This window comes from Ahaetulla prasina, chromosome 3 (genome assembly GCF_028640845.1).
Source record: "Ahaetulla prasina isolate Xishuangbanna chromosome 3, ASM2864084v1, whole genome shotgun sequence".
Classification (NCBI taxonomy): Eukaryota; Metazoa; Chordata; class Lepidosauria; order Squamata; family Colubridae; genus Ahaetulla; species Ahaetulla prasina.
Window position 1 is genome coordinate 127,275,698 of NC_080541.1, and position 24,368 is coordinate 127,300,065.

Consider the following 24,368-nt stretch of genomic DNA (forward strand, 5'->3'; position numbering starts at 1 on the left):
CTTCCGGATTATGGAACTTCCAGATATGTGGACTTCAGCTTCTAGAATTCAGAGCAGTGACTTTGCTGGCTGTTGAATTTGGGGAGAAGCAACCCATAGTGGAAAATACTGCATTCATAAATGAGAATTAGGGCACAGCATTAAGATTCTCATTCACATCCTTGGACAATGTTCTTCAGCCTTGCGGCATCCAAATGGGCAGGATGACAGTTCCCAGTATTCCCAGCAGCATGGGAATTTGTCCAGGCTAGCCAAAATTGATAGGTGCTATTCTTTAATGTATCAGGAGGTTGCTATATAAAGGCTTTGCTAAGACACAATGGCCTGAGCTTGGAATGTGCACACTGTAGAGAAAGAGAACAAGACTGAAGTGTTTCCCATCCACATGTCAGTAACAATTTGTTGATGGGATGCTTGTTTCACTAGTACTTTTCTGCTGTTCTTTGCTGTGTGCATTTCGTCACAGTGAGGGCTGTTGAGCTTAAAACAGTTAATACTACAGGATTTATATGGTTTTTGTTTTCATTCGGCATTTCTTTTTCAGAGAATAACAAGAACAGTCAGTCTTTCAACTTCAGTTCTACTTGCTTGCTAGTATGCATAAGAGACCTTAGTTACAGATGGAAATCTAGGGCAAGCCTCCACTTGATACTGAGAATGTGATTCAGCCCTGAAATTCTGCAAGAGCTGAGTTTTTTAGCCCAGTATTGGAACAGAACACTACAAAGTGTGATGTTTAAAAGTTAGTTTTGTGGGAGACTAGAAGCAGGAGATTTTTAAGTACCTTCCTTATTCCTTTACTTCGGGTAACAATTTTGGGGGACAGCTGATTTGTATCAGTTTCACAATGCAGCTTGGCTATCCTAAGCACATCTTATTATTTATTTATTTAGTTTGCAATATTTATATCCTGCCTGAATCCTAACAGGATTCTGGGCAGGTAAGAACAAGATAAAACATATAATCCAAAAACCAAACCAAAAAAAACCAAAAATCAGGACAAGTCACCATGAAATAATTAAGGGCTGAAAGCATGTTCAAACAAGTAAGTTTTAACTGGTTTGGGAAATGTAAGCAGGGTTGTGGTAATATGTAGTTCTGGGTAGATGGTATTCCAAGAAGTGGGGGCGTGGGGAGGTTATAGATTTCAATTTGAGTTTGTTTGATCCTATCCAGCTCCTCAAAGCCTCTAGATACAGTTCAGGATTTCCAGCCTGGCTTAAGCTGGCACTATATAATTATGTTGTGGCCTGAATGAGATGAGATGGTGTGGGAGTCAGGGCCAGCTTCAAGGCAACCTGAGAGCTCTGAGGGGGAAGAATGATTGTGACTGTCAGAGATAGAGACAGAAGTGGAGCCTGGGCCTTCCATCAGCCCTAAGATGGAGAGTCAAAAAAACTCCAGGTCTGGAGGTGGCTGATAAGGAAGAGGAGGAACAGTTGGGTCCAATGCCTGACACACGGATGCGCAGGCAGAGGAGATGAGAGCAGTGGAAATTTATGGGCCGATTCTTGGGACAGAAGAGCCACTGCTGCTACCGAAGCCCCATCCTAGCTCTGGAGGATAGAACAATCTATCTCGGGGGCCTGAGAGGAATAGGTGTGGCAGACAACTATCATCTCCCTGCTGGACAGACTTGTTAGCCTACTGTGTGTGTGAGAGAGACTTTTTGCCGGGGTTGCTGGTGCTCCTAATGAAGGAAACATTTATTTAACTACAGAGGGTTTGTCATGTTTGGGAGCTGTGTCAGAACAAATAGGCTGTCATCACATAGAGATGACATCTCACCCCATATTAATGGATGATCTCCCAAATCCACTCCATGATGATCAATTGCTCTTTGAATATATGAGCCACCAAAATGGCATTGGTGAGTGAGTCTCAAGCCTTTGACCAAACCCTACTGATTGATACTGATTTCAACAAGGACACGGAGGTGTTGGTTGAGTCCAGCACATTGTTACCTTTAAGAATGATTTCAGAATTATTGCACCATTGATTTTCACCTACTTTGGTTTTTTAGGTTTTGTTGCATGACCTGGAATATAATGATACCGATGTAGCTGACTGTATACGATGCATTTCTGTTTTGCAGTGCCATAGCTTCAATACTGAGAGCCTGGTTAGACCAATGCTCGGAAGATTTCCAAGAGCCACCTCGTTTCCTTTGTTTGCAGAAACTGCTGGATTATCTGACCAGGATCATGCCAGGCTCGGACCCTGAAAGAAGGGCACAACAACTCTTGGAGCAGTTTCAGAAGCAAGAAGTAAACAACAGTAAGGATATTCTGCAAATATTTTAACAACCACTTTTATAAAGAAGCAGTGATTGCACTGTTTCAGCATTTATTATGCTGTGATATCAGTGGGAATACAGTGGGGTGGAGAAAAAAAAGGAAAGATGGGTTGTAAACTTTTAATTTAGTGTGCTTGGTAAATCAGATTTCTGATTTTTCTCTGTAGGAAGGTGAGGAGCCAAACACTTCTGCCAAATTCCCTAACATTTAAAATGCTGCTTTGAGATGATTATCAGCTTAAATGCAGACTGCAAGTTTACCAAATAATGGGATCTCGAGGCTGAGGAGAACCAGAACCGAGCTGAAGCACGATAGACCCGAACCCAGCAAATCCAGGGCAGAAAAGCGGAGATGGCCAGTTACACTCCACCCGCACTGTTCGACCCGGCTAAGGAGAAATGGGGAACGTATATGACCCGTTTCGAAAGTTTCCTAGAAGCCAACGAACTGCACGGAGTTCCAGACAACCGAAAAAGGGCTTATTTCTTAAGCCACTGCGGTCCGGAGGTCATCGACATCGCGGAAGCCCTGGCAGAGCCAACGCCGTTGCAGTCGGTGTCGTGGCCAACCTTACAGACTTTACTAAGAAACCACTTCGCACCAACGCCGTCCAAATACGTGCGGCGGTTTGAATTCGGTGAGCGAAGGCAGATGGAGGCGAATCCATCGGTGACTACATGGCCGCCCTAAGACGGCGTCCAAGGACTGCGGATACCGTGACCTAGACGAGGTGCTCCTCGAGCAACTCATCCGAGGGGTCAAAGACATCCGTTTGCGGCGACGGCTGCTAGCAAAGAGCAACCTAACGCTAGCCAACGCTCTGGACGAAGCCAGAGCACATGAAATGTCCTCCCAAGCGGCAGAGACACTGCAGAAGCCGGTCCCACAAAAGGCGAGCGCGAAGGCAACTCCGGTGCACCAGGAGGAGGTTCAGACCGAATCCGATGGTGAAGACGAGGAAGGGTCTGCCGCACCGAGAAACGCGACAAAGGGGACCGAGACGAACGCGGAAGCTGGGGTCAACACCAGCGCCAACGCTGCAAGTTTAAAGACGCGACATGTCGGCGGTGTGGGAAGAAAGGGCACCTAGCTCAAGTTTGTCGAGCGCCCAACCTTCCGCCGAAAATTCAAATCGGCCAATCAGAGCGCGGAATCGGCAAGGCGACCGCGATTGGCTCAAACAAAAAGGCGGATTCCAATCAAACAACTGTGGTCATAGGCCGCCCACCAAAGTGGAGAAGAAGATCTTCACCAAGCCAAAATAGAGGGAGTACGGTGCCGGCTTGAAGTAGACACGGATCAGCGATCACCATCATGTCCTGGGACACTTTGGCGAAGTCGCTGCCGTCCGTCGCGCCACCTGCAAGCACAACGGCCACGAGTCCACGACTACCAGGGAATCGCATCCCTGTTCGAGGGACCACCTCCGTCCGAGTCGAGTACGGTCCACACAAGAAGACCCTGCCCATCACGATCGCCGAAGGAACTCTGCCCAGTCTGTTGGGACTAGACTGGTTTCGTGCCCTGGGCATGGGAGTGACTGGCATCTACAGAAGTGACTGTAACCTGAAAGACATTCTCTTTAACGAGTTCAAGATGTCTTCAAGGACTGCCTGGGCAAGTACAAGGGACCCCTATTTCCTTCAACTTAGACCCCAGGTAGCCCCATTAGGCTTAAGGCGAGGAGAGTCCTTTGCCCTAAAACCAAAAATCGATAAGGAGCTGGACAAGCTCATAAATCAGGGATTTTGGTGCCAGTCGATCACGCAAAGTGGGAGACGCCAATCGTCACCCCAATAAACCGGACGGGTCAATTAGAATTTGCGCTGACTACAAGGCGGCGCTTAACAAAGCCTTACAGAAAAGCGCTTACCCGGTTCCCGTGGTGCAACACTTATTGCACTCTTTGGGGCAAGGGCAAGTCTTTGCGAAGTTAGACTTGGCCCAAGCCTACCAGCAACTGCCCGTAGACGCCCGCACAGCCGAAGCCCAAACGATTGTAACGCACAGGGGGGCATTCAAGTGCACCCGATTGCAATTTGGGGTCAGTGTGGCACCAGGGTTGTTCCAAAACCTAATGGAACGACTACTGCAGGGGCTCCCAGGGGTAGTCCCCTACTTTGATGACGTCCTAATTTCAGGGGAAAACATGGAGGAATTGGGAGAGCGTTTAAGGAAGGTTTTGGGGATTTTCCGGACAGCCGGATTAAAAGTCAAGGCAAACAAATGCCAGATAGGGGTCGAATCCGTCGATTTCTTGGGCTACCGGATAGACAAGAAAGGAATTCACCCTACTGAGAGCAAGGTCAAGGCAATTAGGAAGGCTCCAGCGCCTAAAAATAAAGCAGAGCTGCAGGCATTCCTGGGGTTGGTAAACTTCTATGCAGTCTTTTTAAAGAACAAAGCAACCGTTGCGGAACCGCTGCATAGGCTCTTAGGAAAAAATACTGTTTGGTCTTGGGGAAAGATAGAAAATAGGGCTTTCGAAGCAGTAAAGAACCTGCTCTCAAGTGATAGCCTGCTCATCCAATATCACAACTCACTACCCCTAGTGTTGGTTTCATGATGCCTCCCCTTATGGGGTGGGGGCTGTGCTCAGCCATAGACTTCCAAACGGCACAGAAGCCCCTATAGCTTTTTATTCTAGAACGATGTCCTCCCCAGAGAGAAACTACAGCCAATTAGACAAAGAAGCACTAGCCATTGTGTCAGGGGTTAAAAAATTCCACGAGTATGTCTTTGGGCGGAATTTTGAAATCGTGACTGACCACAGACCGCTACTGGGGATACTGGCTGGCGACCGCCCAACGCCTGTGGCACTTTCGCCACGCTTGACCCGATGGACTATATTCTTAGCCGCCACTCGCACAAGCTGCAGCATCGACCAGGAAAAGAAGTGGGGCATGCAGACGCGTTAAGCCGATGCCCACTACCAGGGGCGATCAAGACCCCACCCGGGACGCCCATCCTACTTATTGACTCTTGACTCTGGCCCAGTCACATCTAAGGAAGTGGCTCGGCATCATACCGACATTGTGTTAAGGACTGTACTCGGTTGGGTACAGAGAGGGTGGCCGCCGGGCGAACGGTTCAAAGAATTTGTTAAAAACGAGATGAGCTCTCGGCTCAAGGGGTGCCTGTTATGGGGTGATCGTGTAATAATTCCTGATAAATTAAGGGAAAGGTATTGGACCTCCACGAGGGTCACCCAGGGATCGTAAGGATGAAGGGTTAGCTAGAAGCTATGTGTGGTGGCCACTCATGGACGCAGAGATTGCTGAGAGGGTAGGGAAATGCCAGGCTTGCCAAGAGTCCAGACCTCTACCCCAACGGCCCCAGTCAGGAATGGGAAAAGCCCCAAGGGCCCTGGTCAAGAATCCACATTGATTTTGCTGGCCCTTTCCACGGCCAAACGTTCCTAGTGGTGGTTGATGCATTCTCTAAATGGTTGGAGATCATACTCATGAAATCCACTACGGCAAGCAGTAATCGCAACCCCGCGCCACCTATTCGCAACTCACGGGTTGCCGGACACTCTGGTGTCCGACAATGGGCCCCACCACGGCAGCCCAGTTTGAAGAATACCTGGCAGAGGAGGGCATCCGACATGCCCTCTCTGCGCCTTTCCACCCTGCGTCGAATGGCCTTGCAGAGCGTTCCGTCCGGAGCGCTAAGGAGGCATTGTCCAGGCTAGCCAAAATTGATAGGTGCTATTCTTTAATGTATCAGGAGGTTGCTATATAAAGGCTTTGCTAAGACACAATGGCCTGAGCTTGGAATGTGCACACTGTAGAGAAAGAGAACAAGACTGAAGTGTTTCCCATCCACATGTCAGTAACAATTTGTTGATGGGATGCTTGTTTCACTAGTACTTTTCTGCTGTTCTTTGCTGTGTGCATTTCGTCACAGTGAGGGCTGTTGAGCTTAAAACAGTTAATACTACAGGATTTATATGGTTTTTGTTTTCATTCGGCATTTCTTTTTCAGAGAATAACAAGAACAGTCAGTCTTTCAACTTCAGTTCTACTTGCTTGCTAGTATGCATAAGAGACCTTAGTTACAGATGGAAATCTAGGGCAAGCCTCCACTTGATACTGAGAATGTGATTCAGCCCTGAAATTCTGCAAGAGCTGAGTTTTTTAGCCCAGTATTGGAACAGAACACTACAAAGTGTGATGTTTAAAAGTTAGTTTTGTGGGAGACTAGAAGCAGGAGATTTTTAAGTACCTTCCTTATTCCTTTACTTCGGGTAACAATTTTGGGGGACAGCTGATTTGTATCAGTTTCACAATGCAGCTTGGCTATCCTAAGCACATCTTATTATTTATTTAGTTTGCAATATTTATATCCTGCCTGAATCCTAACAGGATTCTGGGCAAAGAACAAGATAAAACATATAATCCAAAAACCAAACCAAAAAAAGCCAAAAATCAGGACAAGTCACCATGAAATAATTAAGGGCTGAAAGCATGTTCAAACAAGTAAGTTTTAACTGGTTTGGGAAATGTAAGCAGGGTTGTGGTAATATGTAGTTCTGGGTAGATGGTATTCCAAGAAGTGGGGGCGTGGGGAGGTTATAGATTTCAATTTGAGTTTGTTTGATCCTATCCAGATCCTCAAAGCCTCTAGATACAGTTCAGGATTTCCAGCCTGGCTTAAGCTGGCACTATATAATTATGTTGTGGCCTGAATGAGATGAGATGGTGTGGGAGTCAGGGCCAGCTTCAAGGCAACCTGAGAGCTCTGAGGGGGAAGAATGATTGTGACTGTCAGAGATAGAGACAGAAGTGGAGCCTGGGCCTTCCATCAGCCCTAAGATGGAGAGTCAAAAAAACTCCAGGTCTGGAGGTGGCTGATAAGGAAGAGGAGGAACAGTTGGGTCCAATGCCTGACACACGGATGCGCAGGCAGAGGAGATGAGAGCAGTGGAAATTTATGGGCCGATTCTTGGGACAGAAGAGCCACTGCTGCTACCGAAGCCCCATCCTAGCTCTGGAGGATAGAACAATCTATCTCGGGGGCCTGAGAGGAATAGGTGTGGCAGACAACTATCATCTCCCTGCTGGACAGACTTGTTAGCCTACTGTGTGTGTGAGAGAGACTTTTTGCCGGGGTTGCTGGTGCTCCTAATGAAGGAAACATTTATTTAACTACAGAGGGTTTGTCATGTTTGGGAGCTGTGTCAGAACAAATAGGCTGTCATCACATAGAGATGACATCTCACCCCATATTAATGGATGATCTCCCAAATCCACTCCATGATGATCAATTGCTCTTTGAATATATGAGCCACCAAAATGGCATTGGTGAGTGAGTCTCAAGCCTTTGACCAAACCCTACTGATTGATACTGATTTCAACAAGGACACGGAGGTGTTGGTTGAGTCCAGCACATTGTTACCTTTAAGAATGATTTCAGAATTATTGCACCATTGATTTTCACCTACTTTGGTTTTTTAGGTTTTGTTGCATGACCTGGAATATAATGATACCGATGTAGCTGACTGTATACGATGCATTTCTGTTTTGCAGTGCCATAGCTTCAATACTGAGAGCCTGGTTAGACCAATGCTCGGAAGATTTCCAAGAGCCACCTCGTTTCCTTTGTTTGCAGAAACTGCTGGATTATCTGACCAGGATCATGCCAGGCTCGGACCCTGAAAGAAGGGCACAGCAACTCTTGGAGCAGTTTCAGAAGCAAGAAGTAGTAAACAACAGTAAGGATATTCTGCAAATATTTTAACAACCACTTTTTATAAAGAAGCAGTGATTGCACTGTTTCAGCATTTATTATGCTGTGATATCAGTTGGAATACAGTAGGGTGGAGAAAAAAAAGGAAAAGTGGGTTGTAAACTTTTAATTTAGTGTGCTCGGGGAATCAGTTTTCTGATTTTTCTCTGTAGGAAAGTGAGGAGCCAAACACTTCTGCCAAATTCCCTAACATTTAAAATGCTGCTTTGAGATGATTATCAGTTTAAGTGCAGACTGCAAGTTTACCAAATAAAATTCGCCATGGCTTTGATGTTTCACTCTTAAAATTGGTCTCTCCTGTGATCCGGCAGGGATTTTTAAAATTATTATTTTCCTTTGCTTCTTTCATGACAAAGGAAGTGTCTGTGACTGTTTTTTCCTATCCGAATGGTCTGGTGCTGACATCCAAGGACAAAAGGAAAATTTACGTTAGCAGGTCAAAATGCCACTGGAACAATTGTGAACAGTAGTGACACTGGAATGCTGCTTGCAGTGTCAGGACTGATAAATAGCCTTTCCCCTTCCCCCAAGGCAGAAGGTTTCCTATGGGCATAATTAGCATATCTAGAATGCCATTGGAACTTGCCTGATGAACACAAGCAAATGAATGTCCAGTTTTCACAGAGAAGCAGTAGGAAATGGATAGGAAATGATAGCACACAATAAGGAATGAATGCAATAAACTTCAGCAATTCTTTCCCCTTTGAATATTATCTATCTGAATGTTGCAAAATGTACAAGTTATAGAATTAGTCATCCTTGGCACCAAATAAATGTACTTTTTTTTTTTTGTTCTTCCAAAGGAAAAACCTAAATGATTCTTCTCATCCGAAATTTCAAAATCTCCCAGGGTTGTTAATTTGTACGTAATGAATACATATATCAAACAAAGGAAGTCTAAATGCTGAGAACTATAATTAGCTGTTTACAGAATAAAAAGTTCCCACAGAAGTTCCTAGGCACAGCAGATACTCTAGGTTCAGAAGGCTTGCCTCTTGATTTCTTATTGGGGAAAAAAAATGGAACATTATTTCAGCTGAATCTAAGATATTATCAGTGAAAACCCTTAATCTAGATCTTCATCACATTAAAAAAATGTAAACGTTGATGCAAGTTTTACAGAAAAAAAATACAGGAATTGCTATAGCTTGTGTAGTATCTAACAGCAATGGTCGTCTCAGACACCAGATGCTATAGACCAGTGATGGCTAACCTTTTTGCCATTGTACATGCCAAAAGTGTGGGGGCGTGGGGAAGTCATGCACGTGGTTGCCCACATCCATAATTCTATGTGCCCCGTGCATATGCGTGCAACACCCCCTGCTCCCCCACTTTTGGCACGCGATGGCACTGTGGGCCCAGTAGGCCCATTTTTTGCTCTCCCCAGGCTCCAGAGCCTTTCTAGGAGTCTGGGGAGGGCGAAAACGGCCTCCCCCTCCCGGAGGCCCTCCAGAGGCTGGAAACAGCTCGTTTGCTGACTTCTGGTGGAACCGGAAGTTGGCAAACAGGCTCCTAAAAAGGCTCTGGAACCTGGAGAGAGCAAAAAATGGGCCTTCCCCACCTCATCCCAGAGGCCCTCGGGAGGCCGAAAACAGCCTGTTTCCTGACTTCCGGTGGGCCCAGAAGATCCAAAAATCAGCTGGCTAGCACACACATGTGCGCCGGAGCTGGGCTCACGTGCCCACCGATATGGCTTTGTGAGCCACCTATGGCACGTTCGCCCTCACGGCTATAGACCAAGTACAATTTGTTTCCCCATTAATAATGCTTTCTAAAACTTCAGAAATGTTTACCAGCTTAGGCAGTCTGGATAAAATAGACTTTAGCTGCACTTTAAATGAAGTTAATTCTCTGAGATGAGGGAAGTCTCCACAGATTTGCACTTTGAATGGGCAACCCTCACCTATTGCCACAAGTGGAGAGTGTTGTGCTATTGTTGTGTCCCACTCCTCCTCTGACAGCCGGGTTGGGGAAGTCCGTATCAAGCGTGGCCACAAAGCCTCTGCAGCTTTGCCAAAGTTCTGTCAGAGTTCTCAGGGCAATCAGGAGACCAGGATGTGACTTCAGCAATCCAAATTGGACTTTGCCTGACTCAAAGAATGCCAGAAAGCAGATCCTTTATATAGGCCATGGGGTGTGGCTCCATGACTCAGCACTTATCCAGGCCTGCCCCTCCCTTCCTTTTGCTGACGTCGCCTCTCCATTCTCCGGAAGCGTGAATCTATCCACTGCATCGTTTTGTCCCCAGCTCGTGTCTGGCTTCAGGCGCACATGCTATCGGGCGGAGGTTTGTTTGCTCGGTTTGTCCGGGCATGGTGCCAGGGCTGGGGGCTGGAGGCATGCCAGGACATTCATCTGCACTATCAGTCTCTGGCTGAGATAGCAGGAGATGAGAGGGGCCCGGCTGCGGAGAGGGAGGCGAGCGAGGCACAACAGCTATTGTGTACCAGAGGTAACTTTTGATATAATGTACATATCAGCTGTTTAGAGGAAGAAAGAAATTAATTTTCCCTGGGCCTGAGGAGGCTTCTTGCAGAAGCCCGAATAACTTGTTGGATCTTAGCTACCCCTTTGACATTTCACTCGGCTGAATTGGTTAAGGATCTATTCACCACATACCCACAAGTAAGTTACTTCCCTCAGTGCTCTACTTAAAAAAATGTTTCTCTAACACTGAGTCATAATTGAAGCATAGGATAAATCAAAAAGACAAGTCTTTGGAAGTTTAAAAGGACAAAAAAGGGGAAAAATAAGTATGTATCTGGGACAAATATAAAAAGATGGGGCTGGTTTCAGGAAGAGAAGAGGATGAGTGAGAAATAAGTATTGACTGATCCTGCTATAGAGAATTAACTAAAGTGCACTTTGGTCCATTTAAGTTTTTTTTTCCTTGGCAAAAGATCCATAGAGGTTCTCTATGAACTGTAAAAAAGAGGAATCTAGGGACAGTATGATATTCTGGAATGTGGATGTAATATTGTAATATATAGTTTCCTGCTGTTATTACATTCATATACTGTATTTTCCACAGTTTAAAATCAAACCGAGAGAAATCTAAATTCTGGCTCAGCATGAGGTTTATTGACACTGTTCTTAAGGTATCTCATCAGGTTTGGTGAAAGTTAGTAGGACAATCTCTTGTTCATTCCATGAAATTTCCTAAAGTCTGGAATCGATGAAACAATAATATGCTTGGTTCTTTACCACTGGTTTGTAGCATCCCGTGTTCACATAACTGTTATTTGACTTATGACCCTATGTCTCAACTTATGACCATAATGACTTACAACCAAAAATCGGGTCCCAAGTGTGATCATAAGTCAAGGACTACTTGTATTCATTATCTCCCCTTCAACTTACCTAGTTCTAAAAACTCCATCCTAAATAAAATGGAGATCAGCATCATATTTACTAAGACACTCTGCTAATCTACTGAACAAGAGCTACTTTATGCAAGCTCTTTTTTTTTTCTTCTGAGCTTTCATGGATTATTTCCCCTCATGTGTTTTTCGGCCAAATTCAGAGAGTTTCAGCAAAATTAAAAAGTTGCCAGTTATCTATTGCCAGAGATGAATGTACTAAAATTAATTGGTTAGTTCTACAACCTAAAGGCCCTAACTTTAGAATCTAGGGCAGATTGTTTCTCAACAACTTTACCTGGGAGAATCAAATCCTGGAATAGCAAATAAAGGAGAAAGCAAAACAAAACAAAAAAACACCTATCTGTAGATCCTTTATTTTAAATCAGCCTCTGTAGCTGATTTAACTTTCTCTTCCTTTGTCTGCTCTTGATTGGTTTGTTATCCCGGTTGTTAAAAGTTAAATATAAGTGGAAGAGAAATAAAATGACTCCTTTTATTTACTCACTACAGACTGTAGATCATTCTGTAGTGATCTACATGCATGCTATGACTTCATTGCTTCACTCCAGGGGTGAAATCCAGCAGGTTCTGACAGGTTCTGGAGAACCGGTAGTGGAAATTTTGAGTAGTTCGGAGAACCAGCAGATGCCACCTCTGGCTGGCCCCAGAGTGGAGTGGGAATGGAGATTTTGCAATATCCTTCCCCCAGGAGTGGGGTGGGAATGGAGATTTTGCAGTATCCTTCCCTTGCCACACCCCACCAAGCCATGCCCACAGAACAGGTAGTAAAAAAATTTGGATTTCACCACTGCTTCACTCTATTTCTTCTTCAACTGATTTAACATTGGTTATTTTCTTTTTGGCCATAATCTTTTTGGATGTTTTCAGCATACTCATGTAAAAAATATAAAAATAGTATAAAACTCTTTGCCACCATAAACTCATAGCACTCGCAGGTTTTCCTTCTAATACTCTTAGCTACTCCCCACCATCTATCACTGGAACTGGTCCTCTCACTCTGTCTAGTAACCAGCCTCCTCAACACGTTATGTACAAGTGCTAAAGACCTTTTGGTCTTTAGACTCCTTGGTTTACTTAAGCAGAGCTCTTTACATGTTTCTTGAAGTGGGTCAGTGCAAGATGAAAGAAGTCTCATAAAATATGCTCCTTCGATTATCTTGTTTCGTCAATGTATGGTTCTTGTTTTCACTAAGCAACATTTAAAATGGTGTGCTTTGTTTGACCATGCCAGTTTCCTCATTTTTATTATTATTTTTTTATTTATTTTGTCACAACAGTATATATAAGCATAAACATGAAAATAACTATATAATATATAAGCATATATATAAGCATAGGTATGTAATAACTATATTAATTGGATATAATGAAAGGAAACAGTAGGACAGAAACGGTAGGCACGTTTGTGCTCTTATGCACGCCCCTTACAGACCTCTTAGGAATGGAGTGAGGTCAATAGTAGACAGTTTTTAGTTAAAGCTTTGGGGATTTTGAGAAGAGACCACAGAGTCAGGTAGTGTGTTCCAAGTATTAATAACTCTGTTATAGAAGTCATATTTTCTGCAATCAAGATTGAAGCGGTTAACATTAAGTTTAAATCTATTGTTTGCTCTTGTATTGTTGTGATTGAAGCTGAAGTAGTCTTCAACAGGAAGGACATTGCAATAGATGATTCTATGAGTTAAACACAGGTCCTGTCGCAGGCGGCGGAGTTCTAAGTTTTCTAAACCCAAAATTTCAAGTGTGGTAGCATAAGGCATTTTGTTGTATTCAGAGGAATGGAGAACTCTTCTTGTAAAATATTTCTGGACATGTTCAATTGTATTGATGTCTGAAATGTGGTATGGGTTCCAGACAGGCGAGCTGTATTCAAGTATTGGTCTAGCAAATGTTTTATATGCTCTGGTTAGTAGTGTAGTGTTTCTGGAGAAGAAGCTACGTAAGATTAAGTTTACAACTCTTAAAGCCTTTTTTGCGATGTAGTTGCAGTGGGCTTTGGCACTTAGATCATTGGATATGAAAACTCCAAGGTCTTTAACAGGGCGGGGGTCATCTGTAAGGTAATGTCCATCGAGTTTGTATTTAGTGTTTAGATTCTTTTTTCCAATGTGTAAGACAGAGCATTTGCTGTTTGAGATTTGGCCATGCCCTCTCTTTCCCTTTCTTCCCTTTTTATGATTAAAATCATAACCCTGTTTTTTGTCTCAAACTAGTCTTCAGCACAAGATCTAACTTCAATTAGACTTGCATGAAGTAGGATGAGAGGACACATTTAGTCGATTTTCACAATACATTATATCCTGACAGGTGAGATTCAGGATATATTTGCAACTGAAGAAGAAACAGAGATTAGTGGATCAGAAGAATTTTCTTCTTTCCCAGAAGACCTGGTAGCAGAACAGTTAACTTACATGGATGCTGTAAGTATAAACAGATGTATTCTTTTTGTAAGCATAAATACAGATTATGATTCTGAAGTGTTTGTTTTATTTAATCCTTAAATTTTTATCTAGCTTTCCAACCATCTAAGTCTAAGTATCTAAGTATCTAAGATACTGAACAGTTAAATATAAACCAACAATCAAAATATAAAAACAAGTTGATGAAACATCAGAAAACTAATGTATACAATTTTGGTTGATGCACACAGCTGATTAACCATATGTGACATTTTGATACCTCTTTGGAAAATGTGTGGGTTTATTTCTATTGTTTTTCCTAACTGAGGTAAAATTGCCCTTTATTCACACTGGTTGCATGAAAAAGTGGGTTGTTAAATTGCTTCATCAGTTTTCCTGGCATGCTCACTGAATGAAGAAATTGTTAATTATTAATCAGATTTATATCACCCATCTCATCAAAAGCAACTGTGGGAGGTGGACAACAATAAAAGAAAAACAACAAGTGTAAACTACAAATACAAAGCATAGAAACCTGTATTAACGCATACCATAAAAACAAAACATGGGCAAAGAGTGTATAAAAACCACTTCAATAATGGAGCCATCTAAATAAATCTCTAGTTTAATTTTCTTTCATTTGGGAAATTTGCACATCCAAATTCTGTAACTTTTCTTAATAGTCTTCTCTTAAGATTGTGCAGTTATTATGTATCTTTTTTAAAACTTGGAATCAGTTTATGACAAACCAAACCATTTGGTTGTAACTATTGATTAAAATACATAATTCTTGGGGGAGGGGATTTTTTTTGCCTCTCCTTTTTTTCCTTTTTTTCTTTTCCTTTTCTTCTTAGCTTGTATTTTAATTTTTTAAGCTTTTTCTTTCTTTAAGATTAAATATTGTTTTGATTATGAACTAAATATTTTTTTAAAAATACTTAAACAATACTTTCTTAAAAGATAGTTTTATAACAGCATTTGATAAAACGAACAATTAAGTTGCAGTAGAAGACTAGTGATTTTTTTATATTGCAAAATTATTGCAAAGCTTAGGGCAAATAGTGAACCAATAGTGACATAGATCATTCTTTGTAAAGATTAATTAAAGCAATTTTGTTTGTGTAATATGTTTATCTGTACTAATTGTCATCTGTTACTAATTGCTGATTGCTCACCAGTCCATTTTGTTGTGCTAGTTTCTGCAATTGGAAACTGATAAAAACGTTCAAAAACTTTGCACGAAAGTTTAAGTGGATAGGGTTAGATTCAATCCAAGGCAGTCCATGGTCTGAATTTTCAAATACATAGGCAAGAAATATTCTAAATCTATTTTGTTTTCTTTTTTTTCCTCATTTGGCTTTTTTGTTACAGTGACGTTCAGATGTGGAGTGATAGTCTTAATGATGTTTTGTTAGTTCAGACTTTCTGACAGGCCACAATTAGTGCAAGTCTTGGTTTGCAAAACCATTTGAAATCCTTTTATTACTCTGGTTATTTGATTAACTGTAAGACAGTCTGTTAATTACAGTAAATTCACAGACTAATTATGTTTTACGGTCTGTAAAACCTAATTAAACTTATATAACTATAATCTAGAAGAGCATTCAAATTAAGTGAATATATTATGTTTCCAAATATTATATTTCAAGGAACATTCTGTTTTCAAATAATGTAGAGCAAGCAGTATTCGCTCATTATTCATGATTAAAAAGCCTCTCATCTCACATACATCGTTGACCTGTTCTAAATCATGTTAAACATAATTAAGTGAAATAATATTCTAGATGTGCACATGTTTAACACTTTGCAGGTAAATCAGAATTCAAGAGTTTAATTTTTTTTTTCCATCAGCAAAATAAATGTCTCATAAATTGGATATTGTCAGTCTTAGTTATCAGTGATCTATCTCAGGTAATATTCAAGCCAACGAAAATATTACCGTGTTTATGAACTCAGAATATTTCTTTATGAAAATTGATTGACAGAAGTTTAGTTAGGTTCCCCTTGCACATATGTGCTAGTCGTTGTCGACTCTAGTCAGTGCTCATCTCTGTTTCAAAGCTGAAGAGCCAGCGCTGTCCAAAGACGTCTCCGTGGTTATGTGGCTGACATGACTCAATGCCAAAGGCGCATGGAACGCTGTTACCTTCCCACCAAAGGTGGTCCCTATTTTTCTACTTGCATTTTTCACGTGCTTTCAAACTGCTAGGTTGGCAGAAACTGGGACAAGTAACGGGAGCTCACCCCATTATGCAGCACTATTCTCACTATTTGATACTGTTTGAAGCAGTTTGAACCTTTTTTCTGTAGGGCTAATAGATGGAATGGAATAATAAAAGGTATTCAACTGTTAAATTATTCCTAAAACGAATTGGAAAATACTGAATTATTTAATTCCTGGCAGGCAATTATTATAGAATATTTAAAAAGCATTGACTCATCATTCAATCCTCATACAGCCTTATAAATTTTAATAAAATTAAACAAACAACAAATATTTCCTCAGCAATATTATAGTCTGGATGAAATTAGCTAAAGGAATACAGGCATACATACATACAAAATATTTGAAGTAATGCTTTAAATCCATGGTTTTAAAGTTGTTCATTGATAGATGGTCATATAGCTCAATCAAGTACATGTGTGCTGCTCTTTGCATTTTATGCAATGCAGTAAGACACTATTAATGTTGCAGGAAGAGCTGTGCCACATAAAGTAACACATGGGTTGCAAATGAACAGATTATGGATTTGCATTTGGAGATTTATGTCCCTAACTGTTGCTTTTTGCTGGGTTTGCTGTCCAATTCCCAAACAGTGCCCTAGGTGGAAGTTATGAGCTAAAAGAAATCAAGGACTGAGTAACCAGTGCTGACTCTGTGTTTTTAGACACATTTCCCTTTCAAACTATCCTCTGCTCTACTTTATTTGCTGCATTTTGGTATTCGATCATTCACAAACTAGAACCATGGCAAATTCACACTGTTTCAAATAAGTTTCAAATAAGTTTCAAATAAGACCAATCTCTCTATGCTGCGTCACCTGGAAAGTAATGGAATCTATCATCAACCAATCCATTACCCTCCACCTAGAAACAAACAACCTACTCTCTAATAAACAATTTGGTTTCAGAAAAAAATTATCATGTAACTTACAACTTCTCCACTGCAAAAACATATGAACTACTAATCTTGATGAAGGCAAAGCAATAGATGCAATCTACATAGACTTCTGCAAAGCTTTTGACTCAGTAGTATACGATAAACTTCTCCTAAAACCAAAATCCTATGGCATTTCAGGACCTCTTCACAATTGGATAACTGCTTTCCTGTCAAACAGACAACAAGTGGTCAAAATTGGCAATGCTGTATCAAATCCAGTCCCTGTCAAAAGTGGCGTTCCTCAAGGCAGCGTTCTTGGACCAATGCTCTTCATACTATACATAAATGATCTCTGTGACCATATCTCAAGTTATTGTGTTCTCTTTGCTGATGATGTCAAACTATTTAACACCACCACTACTACTACCCTTCAAAAAGACCTTGACTTTGTATCCGATTGGTCTAAAACTTGGCAACTCCAAATCTCAACCAGCAAATGCTCAGTCTTACATATTGGAAAAAAGAACCCAAACACTAAGTACAAGCTTAATGGACATTACCTTACAGACAGTGGTGGGATTCAGCCAGTTCTCACCACTTCGGGAGAACCAGTTGTTAACTTTCTGAGCAGTTTGGCAGACTGGTTGTTGGAATAAATCATTAGGGCAGAGAACCGGTTGTTAAATTACTTGAATCCCACCACTGCTTACAGATGACCCCCACCCTGTTAAAGACCTTGGAGTTTTCATATCAAATGATCTAAGTGCCAAAGCCCACTGCAACTACATAGCAAAAAAGGCTCCAAGAGTTGTAAACCTAATTCTGCGTAGCTTCTTTTCCAAAACCTCTACACTACTAACCAGAGCATTCAAAACATTTGCCAGACCCATTCTTTAATACAGCTCACCTGTCTGGAACCCATACCACATTTCAGACATTAATACAATTGAACGAGTCCAGAAATATTTTACAAGAAGAGTTCTCCACTCCTCTGTAAACAACAAAATATCTTATTCCGCCAGACTTGAAATCCTAGGCTTAGAAAACTTAGAACTCCGCCGATTCCGACAAGACCTGTGTTTAACACACAGAATCATCTATTGCAATGTCCTTCCTGTTAAAGACTACTTCAGCTTCAATAGCAATAATACAAGAGCAAACAATAGATTCAAACTTAATGTTAACCGCTTCAATCTTGATTGCAGAAAATATGACTTTTGTAACAGAGTTGTTAATGCTTGGAATACACTACCTGACTCTGTGGTCTCTTCTCAAACTCCCAAAAGCTTCAACCAAAAACTGTCTACTATTGACCTCACCCTATTCCTAAGAGGACTATAAGGGGCGTGCATAAGTGCACAAAAGTGCCTACCTTTCCTGTCCTATTTGTTTCCTTTCAATATATGTGCTTGTATATAATGTTGTGACAAAAAAAAAAGTTTTTGTTGCATCTCTACCTGAGTCATTCCTCTGAGGCTGTATATTGAAAAATGGAGAGGGAGAACTCTTCCTTGTGAACACTGTAAAAGTAAATATTAGATAAGTTTAAATTGATTCTTGTATTGTATTATCTCATGATATTTTTGTTTGCTTAAACTATTCTTGAGTATAAATGCATGCCCAATAAATATAACTCCTACTACTTTGGTTATTACTTCTACTAAAAAAGACTGTTGCTGTCAATGAAATTCAAAGTGTTCTGACAATGAGCCTGTTGTCAGAAAGGTTAGAATGACTGCCATGTTGCGTATTACAATACATCTAGTAGAAATAAAGAAAACTAGACTTGACATGATGTTTTATATGTTGTTCCAGACACTGTTTAAAAGAGTGGTGCCACACCACTGTTTGGGCTGCATCTGGTCTCAGAGAGATAAGAAAGAAAACAAACACTTGGCTCCCACCATCAGAGCTACTATTGCACAGTTCAATGCAGTCACCAAATGCGTCATCAGGACCATTTTGAATGGCAAGGAGCTGAAAACGCATCAGCGCGCCAAGATCATAGAGAAGTGGATCAATATTGCCCATGTAAAGACTCATTTTGTTCCATTTGTCTTCTTGTTATTTATACAAATGCTGGATTGTGTGTGTATGTGTGTGCCCCTATGCATGTTAGCATGCATAAATATCAGGGTTCATCTAATCCCTATCTTTGAGTGTTTTTTTCTTCCCCTAATAATATGGATAACAGGTAGACTAGCTTTGGGCATAGCATACCAGATGTCCTTGGATGTTCAATAGAACAGAGTCAATTTTCCCTGGAAAATTGGAAAGGCTTTGACATTTGTTGATCAGTTTAGTTTGGGAAGTAATTCCAATTCTTTCCAGTCCCGATACTTTCTGATTGCATTTGTTTGTTTGTTTGTTTGTTTGTTTGTTTGTTTGTTTTATATGATGCATCATCCAAAGTGACTCTGGGGGGTTTATAAGATGCTTTATAATCTGAATACTGACACTTCATGTGATAACAATGAAACATAGATTACATTTAGTTATTTTTCACTCTCTATACATTTTTTTTAAATTTGCGTTTATATCCCGCCCTTCTCCGAAGACTCAAGGCGGCTTACACTATGTCAAGCAATAGTCTTCATCCATTTGTATATATACAAAGTCAACTTATTGCCCCCAACAATCTGGGTCCTCATTTTACCTACCTTATAAAGGATGGAAGGCTGAGTCAACCTTGGGCCTGGTGGGACTAGAACCTGCAGTAATTGCAGACAGCTGTGTTAATAACAGACTGTCTTACCAGTCTGAGCCACAGAGGCCCTTATTTCAGTTTTGATTGTTTCAGTTTTAATATTTCAGTTGTGATTGTTGGAAAATATAATATTAAAGATCAAAAGGTAAAGAAAGCAAGAATACAGTAACCTTAGAAGGTATTTTCAAATCCAGAAAAAGCCACACATTTTTAAAAAAAGAATTGGTCAATGTTTATGTAGTTGACAGGTTCCTTTTTTTTAAAAAAAGTTAGAGCAACAATGCTCCTAAAAGAGTAACTGAGCAATGTGTAATCCTTCTCTGTTCCATTTTCACTCCCTTTATAGGAATGTAGGATTCTTAAGAATTTCTCCTCTTTGAGAGCCATCGTTTCAGCACTTCAGTCCAACTCCATCTATCGGTTAAAGAAAAGCTGGGCATGTGTTGCAAAGTAAGATCAATATCCCATCCATTCTTGGGCAGTTGCTAGCTATATCTCCCTATAAGCTTCTGTAGCTTCTGGGACTTGGAAATCTATACTTTACAATTCCTGTAGAGTAGCTGATGAGCTGTTGCAGATGGGGGAAAAACTGAAGGCAGTCAATAATTAGCAAAAGCGAGACTTTTAATTTATAACTAGCAGTTATAAATTGGCTCAGAAACATCTCTAAGGATGTCTAATTTAGCTGTTGATATTACTATTTTTCTACAGTTCCTCAAATACAGAACTATCTAAAGTCTCTCCAACTTAAGGTGTGTGACTCAGACTGAGGGGCTCCATCCTCAGCCAAGGAATCTCTTTGGATGATTTTGGCCAGTCATATTCTCTCAGCTTAGTCTACTTCAATCACACTTGTCAGGAAAAGAAGCAATTACTCTGCTTTCAATTACAGAGCAAAAAGTGGAGTATAAATGCCTGCATTTCAGAGAACCTAGAAGCCTGAGGGATAGATTGGGCTGTTGCATCTGAAAAAATGCCGAGAAACTACAATGAGCTGCTTTTAGGGAGGAAGGATATAATTCTTCTTGCTTAGACAGTGACCTAAAAGAAGAGATGTAATTGGGGATTTGCCTGGGTCCTAAATCTGAGAAATCTCCTTACAAGATGATACCATCATCACAACCAAGTTTTAAATGAATGGAGCAAATTGTCATTTAGCTTACTTCAGGAAAACTGAAAATCTTAAAATCATTCTGTTTTCTTTTGTACAGAGATAGAACGTTGATGTTTGAAGAGCTATCAGAAATTTTCTCAGATCATGACAACTATTTGACAAGTCGGGAGCTGCTAATGAGGGTGAGAAGCAACAGATACTTCAGTGACAGTGTAATACTTTACAACCGCAGTGCTCAGTTTTGGCTAAATAACTACCAATATATACTACTAACCTGTGAATAGGTATGCTGGTAGAAGTCTTTTGAGTGCCAAAGATTATCTTAAATCTTGAGTAAGCAGTTCTCTATATGTGAACATATGTATATGTTCAGTTCAGTGGTCCAATTTATGAATGGAAAATAAGTGTTTCATGCCACCGATAGCCTTCCAAAGACCTGTGTGCTCCCACAGAGTGGGCCTTCTCAGGGTGCCGTCAACCAAACAATGTCGGTTGGCGGCCCCCAGGGGGAGAGCCTTCTCTGTGGCAGCACCTGCTCTTTGGAATGAGTTGCCTCCGGGGTTACGCCAACTCCCCGACCTCCGGACCTTCAAACGAGAACTGAAGACTTTATTTCATCGAGCGGGACTAGCCTAAGTGTATTTTTAATTGTAAATTTTAAGGGGTTTTATGTCGGTCTATGACCGTTTTAGTTGATTGGCCTACTAAATATTTGTTTTTAAATTCTTTTTAAATTTGCTATTTATTCTTTGTATTTTAATATGGCTGTAAACCGCCCTGAGTCCTTCGGGAGAAGGGCGGTATAGAAATTAAATTATAAATAAATAAATAAAAATGTATTAGCAGCAATATCAAAACAGGCAACAGCTGATGTAAGTTGCAGGAAGCTATTTTGGTTTTACTGAATGGCCAGTCTGAGAATTACCCTTCTTGACTTATAAAATCTAATAGGAAGAGGCTGCCCATTTCAATAGCAATAGCACTTCGACTTATATACCACTTTACAGTGCTTTTACAGCCCTCTCTAAGTGGTTTACAGAGTCAGCATATTGCCCCCAACAATTTGGGTCCTCATTTTACCCACCTCAGAAGGATAGAAGGGCTGAGTCAACCTTGAGCTGGTGAGATTCGAACTGCCAAGTTGCAGGCAGTAAGCAGAAGTAGCTTGCAGTACTGCACTCTAACCACTGCGCCACTGCGGCTCATCATTGAATCTCACTGATAGAAAAAGAAAATGGTTTCAGCCTCTTGGAAAGAAATGGTGATCAAGCTGCTTCTAAAGATGCCAATTTTGAATTTGGAAGATTTAAAACAGCTATAAACTACCGTGTTTCCCCAAAAATAAGATCCTGTCTTATATTTTTTTGAACCCTGAAATAAGCGCTTGGCCTTATTGCCATGTGCTCAAAAGCCCGATTGGGTTTATTATCAGGGGATGTCTTATTTTGGGGGAAACAGGGTAGATGACAATATTCCCTTCCTAGACAAGGGCCTTGAATGGGTGGTAGCTGATCAACTGCAGGCTTTATTGAATAAAACTGCAGATCAATCCACTCTCAGATTTGGCTGTGAACTATCTTGGTCATCAGATCTGCCTATAGGATGACCTGGCTAGAAAAAAGACAGGCAATATGTGACTTGATTGTTCCTCCTGGACCTCTCAGAGGCTTTTGATACCATTAAGCATGATATTCCCTTGGATAAGCTATTAGAATTGAGTGATGGGGCACTATGGTTCTACTCTGACCTGGATGTTTTTTTCCAGAAAGGTTTGCTGGGGATTACTTTCCTGCATCATGATGGTTGGGTTATGGAGTTTTATTTCCTATGTTCTTCAAAATCTACATAAAACCACTAGTAGAAACTAGTAGAAACTAACCACTACCACTAGTAGAAATGGACAAATTTAAGCTGCAATGTGGGAATATTCAAGATTTTCATGAAACTGTTTTGGGGATACTTAAAAGCAGATGGCTTTCGGTGTGCATGGATTTAAAAAAATAAATGGGATTAGCTATGCAAAGTGCAATATTTTGAGAGAAGATTCCTTTTGATTTGAAATTGAACCAGACTGCTAATATTGAAAACCTAAAGGTCATTTGAGTGATTTTTAAAAATGTTTTGTTAGAGAAAGCTGGCAAGGATTGAGATGCATCTGGCATGAGATAACTCATCCCAAAGGAAATTATCTGAATATTCTGTGCTCTTCCAGTGAGACAGAAATAAAAGAAGATAACTGTGAAAAGTCATTAAAGTGTTTAGAGGTAGTTACAGGAAAAAAATGACATGTAAAATGACACAAAAAGTGGTACAAATGTGCAGTATACACAACTATAATCTATTCCTTGAAAAGCCAAAGGCAATGTGAACTGAATTATTAATGAGAAAAAAATATGCCAACTGTGGAAAAATAGCATAAGTGAAATGATTGCAAACAGGGTATTTTATGTATTTATTTTGTTTAGGAATGTATAGATCTCTTTAGTCAATTGTATGCAACCACCAAAGCCAATGTAACAATAATGATGTACAACAAGAACTAATTCAACATATAATTAAAGTCAAGTATTGTAGTTGATCACAATAAAAATAATAATAATGTTCTTGGTATCCAGAGCTTAACAATAATCAGGTCTTGAAGACCTTCTGGAATAGCCTTTTAAGAGTCTGTAATACCATGAGAATTGCGGTTATTTTTGTCTTGAGAGGAATGGAGCCCCTACAGAGAAAGTTCACTTTTGGACACTTCCAGTTGTACCTCCTGAATGGTTGGGATTTCAACAGACATTCTCTGTGCCTACTGACTCTTTGGGCAAAATCTATATGGGATAGGTAATCTTGAAGATGCCCAGGACCTTTGATTATATTCAGAATGTATAAATAGCTAATACTGCACCTGCAGAAACTGTGTTACTAGCAATATTGAGTTTCACTGATGACTGTATAGGCCACTATGCTTTGCTCCAATTGAAGTTAGCAAGTGGTTTTCAAAGATAGTCCCATGTAAATTGAACTACTACGCATAGTCCATACAGGAGATGTCAACGGTGTGATGACAAATGTCAGCACCTCTCAGATAAATAAGGCTACAATTGGTGTACCAGCCAAAGCTGAGCTGATTCCCATGGTCATGGCCTCCACCTGGAACAGGAACTGTGGTTCCAGGAAATGTGGCCTGTTCACCTCAGCAAAGCATAAAGAGGTTTAAAGTTCCAAAATCAGCAAGCTTCTGTAAAAATTATCATTCCAACTTTCTACGCTTGAAACTGTGTATGTTTCTTCCCTTCTACATTTTGATAGTCTCCACAGCTCCACAGAAATGCTTATTTGCATCCTCTGTTCAGCCCATGATGGAGATGTACAGTTGAATATCATCCACAAACTGACATTGCATGACAATATTAATCTATCTGTGTTGTAGATCATTAAATGTAGAGCTGATAAAAGGGTAAATCTTCTATGAGTTAGTACTGAATTGTATCTGAGATTGCGAGATGTAAAATTGTTGAAGTACTTGGAGCAGTAATCACAGGACAATGAAGTTCTATCTGCACACAGTATTTATAGATTATTACCTTGAATGTCTAGAAAAGTCATCTTTAATTTTAGAAAATGCC

The 24,368-nt window shown here is 40.8% G+C and overlaps 1 protein-coding gene across 3 annotated transcripts in view; it reads left to right on the forward strand.

Annotated features, from left to right (window-relative positions):
• The window catches only part of RGL1 (ral guanine nucleotide dissociation stimulator like 1), a 109,330-nt gene that overhangs the window by 60,873 nt on the left and 24,089 nt on the right, over positions 1-24,368 (forward strand). The window contains exons 5-10 of one of the 3 annotated variants that reach the window (XM_058175527.1): positions 2,096-2,290; positions 4,989-5,004; positions 13,750-13,851; positions 18,746-18,961; positions 19,984-20,087; positions 20,849-20,933. In XM_058175527.1, the coding sequence (XP_058031510.1) occupies positions 2,096-2,290; positions 4,989-5,004; positions 13,750-13,851; positions 18,746-18,961; positions 19,984-20,087; positions 20,849-20,933 (718 nt within the window). Of the gene's footprint in view, positions 1-2,095; positions 2,291-4,988; positions 5,005-7,809; positions 8,014-13,738; positions 13,852-18,745; positions 18,962-19,983; positions 20,088-20,848; positions 20,934-24,368 lie in introns of those variants that run through there. The other 2 variants (XM_058175526.1, XM_058175525.1) reach the window with 2 other exon arrangements.